The sequence below is a fragment of the Stegodyphus dumicola genome, chromosome 1 (genome assembly GCF_044657685.1).
Source record: "Stegodyphus dumicola isolate Sdum_Otavi_A_Nest chromosome 1, ASM4465768v1".
Taxonomy (NCBI): domain Eukaryota; kingdom Metazoa; phylum Arthropoda; class Arachnida; order Araneae; family Eresidae; genus Stegodyphus; species Stegodyphus dumicola.
Window position 1 is genome coordinate 149,983,152 of NC_140768.1, and position 8,948 is coordinate 149,992,099.

Genomic DNA, 8,948 nt, shown 5'->3' on the forward strand with positions numbered 1-8,948 from the left:
TATTTAGTGTTAAAAATCATTTCTATGGTATATGTACATATTTTTACAGTTTTTAAAATACTTCAGAAATTCATTATCTCATGCCACAAGGCATGCATAAAATAAGCTTATTTCCTTGTACTATTATTAAGCTGTCCAGAAGAAGCCTTTTTTTGACAATGGATCACTGAAAGTTATGCTGTATCTTTCTGTTAATTAGAAAATAATTTTGGATAATAAAATAAATGTATTAGAAAAATATTATATTAAAATGATATTTTTAAAACACATAATTAAATTAATGTATTAGAAATCTGTAATTTAAAGCAAACCTTCGTTCTTCAACTACATATTCATTTCCGATACCCAAAGGCTAATTCCATCATAATAGCTTGTATTTTAACTCGTCATTATTCAGCAAAACTTTTTGATTAAAAAATTCTGTATTCGTCCTTTGTGATAAAAGCCCAAGATACGAACCTCCACCATCTGCAAAATGCATGGCTCTCTTTGTACAGGATCTCTGTGGCTGTTACTGGAAGCCTAGAGTATGTTCAAGCAGTAGTAAATAGGCTTCCTTATTCTCTGTTTATTTAGTGTGTGATATATTTGTTTGTGTGTGTTTATTTGATAGTGTGTCTGTATAAATACTTTTGTCTGCCATTGGAAATAAAAATATATGCATTACAAATCCGAGTTATTAAGTATATTAAGGCTGTTTACATTTTTCATTCCAAAACATATATTCAATTAAAATACATTATGCAATTTGTGTTCATCTACATTTGTTAATGTTTAATTAATGCCAACAGAAACATGTTCGCATAAATTCCTCTAAGTAATTTAAACATGAGGTTGTTTAAGAAGGCCATTTTTTATCCATTCATTTATTGAAATATTTGCATTACTTCTTATATATTAAAATTTACATATATTATGTACTTTTTTCAGTAGACAATCCAAGAATATTCTATATGTTAAAATGTATGGTATATGCAATAATCCCCCCCCCAAAAAAAATGAAAAAAAAAAAAAAAAACTTATCCTCTATTTGTGATCTTATTATCTGATTGTGCCTTCTTCAAAATACACAAATAATCTGATGGAATGAAAATATTTTGGTCATTAAAACTTTTTAATCACTGCTCTTTACATCTACATTTCTTTTTTCACATAATCTGAAGTTTTCGAGTAGTCTGAAGGTTTTTGAACTGTGTTTCACAGAAATTTTAGATACCATGCAACTCCTCTAGGGCATCTGTAAGTCAAAATTTAAAACAATTTTTAATATCACTGGACATCAAAATGAAATACTTGAAATAATCTTTGAAATTCTCTTATTATTGTTAAAAAATATTAAGCAGATTTTTGTTTATGATTAAATTTATAATGAAATAATGAATTTCTTTTTACTTTCTGCATAAAATGCAGAAATTTTATATTTCAATTCTTTAACATTTATTTTTCTGAGGATAGAAATTCTTCTATAGAAAAAATTACGATTTTAGAAGTTTTTCTGAATTTAAAGATTTGAAGACAACCCTGTTATAAGGGTTTACGATTATAATGTGAATGACCCAAATAATTGTAAATGGCCTATGGCCATACTTAATACACATATTATTTAAATTGACATGCTTTATCTGTAATGTACATTTGTGACTTATGTTATAATTTAAGTGCACCAGTTTACTCACACTTATCTGTATTGTGTGTATGTATTATATGCATCTCTAGACTCAGGTTAAAGCTAGCTCGTTTCCCCTTTCTCAGCTTTCCCAGATGACATTTTTGGGTCTTTACTGGAACTCGACGCACACTTTATTTCGGCTAGAATAACCACTTATCTCACTCTTCTTTTATTCAAAAATTATAACATACTAATTTGGGGAAAAAATTATATTTTATGTTAGTTACTCATGACAACATTCGAAACAACCTACATGTTCGACAAGGGGTAGGGGTCTAGGAAAGCCACAACTTTTTCAATGAACTGGATGAATAAATGCAGCCCTGCCTTTTGTTGTGTTTTATGCATTTATAAATTTCTACCTGACTGTTTTTCTTTAATTCTATATAACACAATTAATCGATGCTTGTTTCTTGTATGGAATTTTAACATTAATTCTACATAACATGAGTAATCTTTTTTTTTTTAAATTGTATTTTAGCATTATTAAAAAACACTTTGGCACTATGAACTGAGAATATCTGTCAATCTGTCTTCTACGTTAATTTACAATAATATAAATGTGAATATCTGAATGGAGTTATATTGAAAGATCTACTGGATGCTATGATTCCATGATGGTCAATCCACCACATTGGAAATATTAAATCAAACAATAAGTACAGGAAAAGATTCAGCAAGACAATATATCCTCTTTTGAATGAATACATTTAACTGTAGTTATTCCAAATATGTTTTATACAACACCCCAAAATCATGGAAAATAACTTTCTAAACCGAGTTTACAGTGTAAAAAAAGTAGTGGAAAAATGTTGTAGTCATGTAACTGGGCTAACATAAAAATTACAGCATATTACACCAGTGTTCTTACCTTTACTGCATATTACAACCAAATAACTACAATTAGATATGAGAAAGAAGAGGCAGTGTCAGTACAACCAAGAGTAAAACTTTTACAGAGTTGCTAATTTGAAAACAAGTGAACCTGTAAAACTAACCCTGCATACTGGTTTGCTTTAGATGCATTTGGTAACCAATATGCCGTAAGTCTTTACCAGATGCAGTTTTGAGTGCATTAAATACTATATTGCTCATATGTCTTGATCGTGACAATCAATGCAGCTGCAGCATTATTGAATAGAAATAAGTTATATGACTCTCAAATAAGTGTTTGTAAAGTTGTTCAGGAAATAAATATTACTAAATAATAACATGTATTATGTTTATTGAATTGTACAAAACTTATATGTTATACTTTGAATTATCGTCAATTTTAATTGTCTGAAATCTGGTATTTGATAGTATATAGTTGTAGCAGTTTTTTCACTATAAATTCTGAAGAATCCGAAAACAAATGCACATACTAAAGTATTTCAAGTATGATAATATTCAGTATTTAAGATTATCCTAAAAGTATGAAATTTATTATTTTATTTGAAAATAAGTATTAGTGTATCCATGGCATGCAGGTCCCCGAGATTACTCTATTATCCACTCATAGGTGGGGGTGTCACCTTTGCCAAAGGCTCTTTGTAGCCTGCTTTAGGTTTCATACTAATTTTAATTACTGGCCATCTACTGAAATGGTTTCTTTATGTATATCCACCTTTATTCCAACTCTGGTATTTCTACGGCGATGGAGGTTTAGTTGACCATACTTCTTGACAATTCTTTTATTTTTTTTTTCAATTTGAAGCGGTAGACCAGTATTTTCATCTAGCATAACTGTTTTTGAAGCAGACTCAAAAATCTCCTTCAAAGAGTTGGCTACATTGTGTAAATTTTCGCTATCTAAATTCCAAAGGAGTGACCGAATTGATCTGTAATTTGCATCGCACTCATTGATCAAATTTCTTTTTTTACTCAATGTTGCTTCTTCAGATATGGTGGGTAAATTATCTGATGTTCCACCTGAAGGAGTTTCAGTTGATGAATATTTTCGTTTTCTGGTGCCTGAAATACTTCTTGAGACTAAATCTTCATCAACTTTGAAAATAGGTGTTGAAAATAGCCATTCTGCAGTACATTCCAAACTCCAGGCTGGAAACTTCATGCCAGCAAACACAATATGCTTGCACAGCAGTCGGTTCCTTCTGAAATCTAAGCATGTGCATTGACACAGTTGTTTCTGTTCATCAAACGTGACAGAATAAACTGCATCATGCTTAGTTTCAGAAGAAACTTTAAAGAAGCCATGTGAATTTTTTTTTATACTACCCACATAAACTTCAGCAGCTCTTAATTTTGTTTTTATGTGATCAATTAACCATTTTGGCTTATTGATTAAATAATTTGGTACATGTTCATTGTATAATCTGGCCTGCGAAAGCATACTCAGATTTTTCTGACGTAAATTCTATCTTTCTGGCAGAAATTTCTCAACCAAGATCTTAATTATTTCAGACAGCATACAGTTTTTATATCCCTGAAGATATCTATATTTTAGTTCCTCATTCAACACCATTGTTCGAGTTTATGAATAAGTCATTTGGTTTGTAAGCCAAAGCCCATCTCTCAATTTCCTTGAACCATGTTAATTCAAAATAATATTTCACAGCTTCATATTGGTTCCATGATTTTAATACCTCTATTGCTGCAACCATTTCATCTTGAGTTGGAGCATTTGCTATGGCACGTAATTTACACAAAAGCTCTTCTTTGGGAACCACTGCATTCTTTTTCTTAGAAGCCCATCTTGACCATGCCTGCTCTCGATGGAAACTACATATAAAAACCTTAATTCCTGTAAAGACATTTTCCAAACTTGTAATTTCTTCCATTGCAAAATCAACCATCCCATATTTTGGTCTAACGAGAGGCGACCAATTTTTAATAATTATAAGAGCTTCTTCTAATGCTTTGGCTGTTTCATTTTGTGTAATTATTATGCTCACTATTTGATAGTTCACATTTGTTTTGACAACTAAAAAATAAAGTGGGAGAGCATACTTACAGGTTCGATAGGTCGCGTCGAGAAGAACAAGATTAGAACCATATAAGACACATAAATTTTTCATTTCTTCACTTTGATATACATATAGCAGATTTAGTTTTGAATCTGTAAAGTCATTTGGCTCAGTACCACCATATGTATTTTCAGTACATGGTCTAAAAAAAACAGAACACTTGGAAGTATCCCAGCTATTTATTAACTTTTCTGTATTTTCCTGGTCAATTTTACTAGTTCTAATATCGGATTTTGCTCGGCTTATTATTTTCCTTATTGCCTCCATTTCTGGATAAAATCGTCTGCGTGTTTTATCAGTTTCTCCCAATTCAGTTGAAACGTATACTTCTAATAGCTCTGCAATTACAGTGGCATTGCATTTTCCATTCTTAACTTTAGAAGCTATGAAATGCCGCACTCTAGCATATATAGGTTCTATTACTGCAGCCATGTTACCCATTAGATGATTTTGATGATCTTGGCTATTAGGTAAATTAAACATGAAAACTTCTTCACCAGCAATACTATCTTTATTGGCTAGTTTTTCCTTAATTTTCCGAGATATCATAATCTTTCTTTTTTGGGTTGGCACTACCTCTAATTTAGACATATTTATCACAGTAAAATTTAGAAATTCCAGCACAGTCATCTAAAACTAATTACTGATAAAGTTTCAATTTTAAAAACTTTCTGTTCATAGCAAATTATTAAAAAAAAAAAAAAAAAAAAAAAGAGGAGTCATTTCTCATTTCTTTCCTTTAAAAAAAGCTGTAAAAAGGATCTTCCATTTTTATAACAATAGATCAAATTACTTCTTCAAAGAAACATAACCAATGAAACTTCACTTTGAACAACTTATTTCTATTTGTAGCAAATTGGTTAGAATATAATTAGCATAAAAAGCCTTTATTTCTGGCCTGAAAACATCATTTTATTTGCATGTCAATTACTGAATTATTTATTTAGGAAAATATTACCGTTAAAAACCCTCTTTTGGCCAAAAAAAAAAACCTATTTAGAAAAATATGTTGAATAAAGAGACACAAAAAATCATTTCTCTTTTTTACATTGTGACTCTAAAAATACCTTTTGTTTTTATGTCAAAAAGTATGTATACTTTATCATAGAATACCTTCAATACATCTTGCTCATACGTGACAGAATTATATTTTTTCCTTAAAAAAAAATTCTCTAAAATTACTAAGACCATCTTAGAACAAAAAGTTAAATAAACTTCTACCCTGAACTGAGGCATCCTGTACATTCGGGTAACATTAATTACAGCTGGACAATTAACTTTTTTAGTTGTCTGGTTCTTGGAATATGCTTTACCAAAAGCATGATCTGTTTGACACTAAAAGAAAAAAAAATAAAAAACACACACACACAAATATATATATATATAATCCAAGAGGTGATATTTTTGTATAAATTTTTAAATATAACAATGTTATTTTACCTTTTCATTTTTTTTTCTTTAGCATAATTTTCCTTTTGACGTTTATTCAGATCTTTTCCTTGATGGCAAACATAGGTTTTTCGCCCAAAGTGGAAATAGGGAATATCATCTAACCAGTTTAATCGTAAATCTGGAGTTAGTTCAACTGGAAAGAAAATTTTGATTTAGATCACAATCTGATAAGCTTTGATTTTTAAAAGAAAGAAATTACAGATCTCTATAAACATATTATACATTTAACATTATACTTTGATTTTTAAAAGAAAGAAATTACAGATCTCTATAAACATATTATACATTTAACTGTCTCTATATATACTACATACTGTAGACACTGCTTAATGTATTGCAGCTGATGTCGTGTATATTGCTATTGAATTTCTAAGTTCTGCTCTTTCATACATGGAAACATAAAAAATGCATCATTTGCTGTAATTTTATTTGCTCAATTTGGTTAATATAATCAAAATATTATACAATAAATTTCTTAAACTGAAGAACGAAAATGATTTTAATCAAGCATTTAGAAAAAAGCGCAAAACAATAAAATAAAAAAAAACTTAATTTCATACGAATTTTCAATAGCTATTGATTTGGAAGGGCTTCAGCACAGTCCCCTCTTCTTCAAAAGGGAGGTAACAATTCCTGAAAACATCTTTGCCAAAATACACTTGCGTTTTTGCCCAATTTCAGATTTTACATTGGCAAAATCTCTTTAAACAAGGATGCCCTCCAAGTATTAAGATTATAGGTATAGAATTGGTCCAATAAATTTCAGAAACATTATGGACTACTCAAATGAACTTTTGCAATGAAGACTGTAAACAATTGATAAACAAACTTTTATTTTTCCTAATTAAAATGTTAAGAAAGTGGCTAGTTATATTTATAGTTAATTCAATTCCTATTTTAAAAGATACTTTTCTCATCATCTTATATTATCAAAAATGGGCAAATGTAATCACATTAAGCAGCACCTACTGCAAACATAGAGAGATATTAAAAGCATTAAACTATTATGTAAAAATATGTCATTTTGTCTCATATTAAAATTATATATGCTAGGTAAAGTATAGAATGAGCTAGCTGCCTTACGCAAAAGGGATGCCTTTGAGAAGGTCTAATGGGAAACTGTCTTGTATTCACTTATATATAAGGAGAACAGGAAAATTCCCATGCAGCTAATCCATTCAACAGTATTTGTACCTTGATCAAACATCCAGTATTCAGCTATCTTATCTGCTAGTCCATTGGTGCTAAGAGTCAAAATAGACAGTAATGTGATTTGACACACAAGATAAGTAGCATTCATTGACTAAAGAAATATATATATCACATCACTAAAGAAATATATATACATTTCAGAAAACTTTCCTGTTTTCTAAAATTTAATATCTTTATTATTATAACTTCCTGATATTTCAATGCATTATAATTTTATGGTGAACTATTACCTGAAAATAAAACAGAATATTTTTTGAATTGGTAGTGTTTATTATAAGGTTATTTTGAAACATGTTGTTAATGATTAAACTAAAGAATGGATTTTCTTTATAGACTATTAAATGATTATATTTCAAATCAACAGACTGCATTCATACACTAAAATAGGATGAAAAATATAGTAGTCATCGAGACAATTGTCGAGTTTCTCAAGAAACAACAATAAAAATTTTCAAATCTAACACGGTATATCTTGTTTAATGTTTAATATAGTACGGAATGTTTCGTGAAGCATCAGCTATTTAAAAAAAAAATGCAATACCCGACAATGAAACCAAATAAAAATCAAACATAACGCTATTACACGTTATGCAACAAAATTAATGAATATGAACGTCTATAAACCCTTTTTTCAACTTGGACCGAATCTCGCAACATCAACTAGATCTTACGCAATAAAATTAATACAAATTAGTGCTGATAAGTTCTTTGGAACAACAAAATGGCCAAATATCAACTAAACAATCAAAGAAAGCATTTACATTCTAGAGGATTTTTATTTACTCATTACATCTTCAAAAATTACTTACTCTCTTTATCGAATGACTTTCCATAGTAGTAAACATATTTTGTTACAGTTTCTACTTCGTGTCTGCGAAGTATTTCTTTAAATTCGCTCCAAGATTTCGCAAAATTCATTTTGCCTCTAAACACAAAGGTTCATACACGAGACGGACTTTGAAACTCGTAATCGATAAACCGGCCATTCCCCTATCGTTGACACAAGTCTTTCTATCGATGGGAAAAGGAGACTCTAGGCCATCCGAAAAAGCGGCAACCCCTCCTGGATGTTGATGTCAGACAGACAGACAAAGTAGACAGATGTCTTGTTTTGCACCCGCTAAGTCTTTCTGCGCCGATGGGCGAAAAATCAAGCATAGGTGCGAAGGAAAGGTATATAGAAAGGGGGCAATTTCGTATCTGAGGAGAGTAAAAAGGGAACTTCGTACATCTTGTACGAGTTCAAAAGGTCAGGAAGAAAAGATGGGACAAAATAAAATTTAAAATAAATGGCCTAAAAATAATAGAGAGAAAAAAAAAAAAAAAAAAGGGGGGCCTATAGAAAGGAAAGGAAAAGAAGTAGAAAATATCCTAAAATACGATTGTGTCCATGAGTGTAGTTTAAAGGAGGAAAATTTGTCTTCATTTACAATAAATAGTGTCTCACAAGTGTGTGTGTGTGGTGAGTGTGTTTGGTAATGATGAATAGATGTGTTAGTGGGGGAGAAAAAAATATTGATTGCTTCGTATCAAGGTATTTAGCATGAAATACAAAGTAATATGTATGCTGAGTATGTGCAAAGTAATATGTATTGCATCCTGAGATATCAACAAAAGTCATCATACAAAGTATATGTTAATTTAACTAA

General features: G+C 30.1%; 1 protein-coding gene across 2 annotated transcripts; it reads right to left on the bottom strand.

Annotated features, from left to right (window-relative positions):
- Positions 1 to 5,698: 5,698 nt before the first annotated feature.
- Positions 5,699 to 8,362, bottom strand: LOC146999328 (uncharacterized). 2 transcript variants are annotated; one of them, XR_015042601.1, is made up of 4 exons: positions 8,109 to 8,354; positions 7,171 to 7,331; positions 6,076 to 6,220; positions 5,705 to 5,970 (listed from the first exon to the last, which is right to left on the bottom strand). XR_015042601.1 is itself a non-coding variant. In XM_085821985.1 (3 exons), the coding sequence occupies exons 1-3, from the start codon at positions 8,215 to 8,217 to the stop codon at positions 5,895 to 5,897; spliced, it is 330 nt and encodes a 109-aa protein (XP_085678111.1). In that variant the 5' UTR covers positions 8,218 to 8,362; the 3' UTR covers positions 5,699 to 5,894. The 2 variants fall into 2 exon arrangements, 1 of the variants encoding a protein (XP_085678111.1); XM_085821985.1 differs by lacking the exon at positions 7,171 to 7,331 and having other exon boundaries at positions 5,699 to 5,970; positions 8,109 to 8,362.
- Between the last annotated feature and the right edge of the window lie 586 nt (positions 8,363 to 8,948).

Coding starts and splice junctions, on each gene's coding strand:
- LOC146999328 (XM_085821985.1), bottom strand. CDS start 8,217: ATGAATTTTGCGAAATCTTGGAGCGAATTTAAAGAAATACTTCGCAGA. Junction 6,221..8,108: donor AAAGTCATTCGATAAAGAGA/GTAAGTAATTTT, acceptor TTTTCTTTCCAG/TTGAACTAACTCCAGATTTA. Junction 5,971..6,075: donor AAAGAAAAAAAAATGAAAAG/GTAAAATAACAT, acceptor TTTTTCTTTTAG/TGTCAAACAGATCATGCTTT.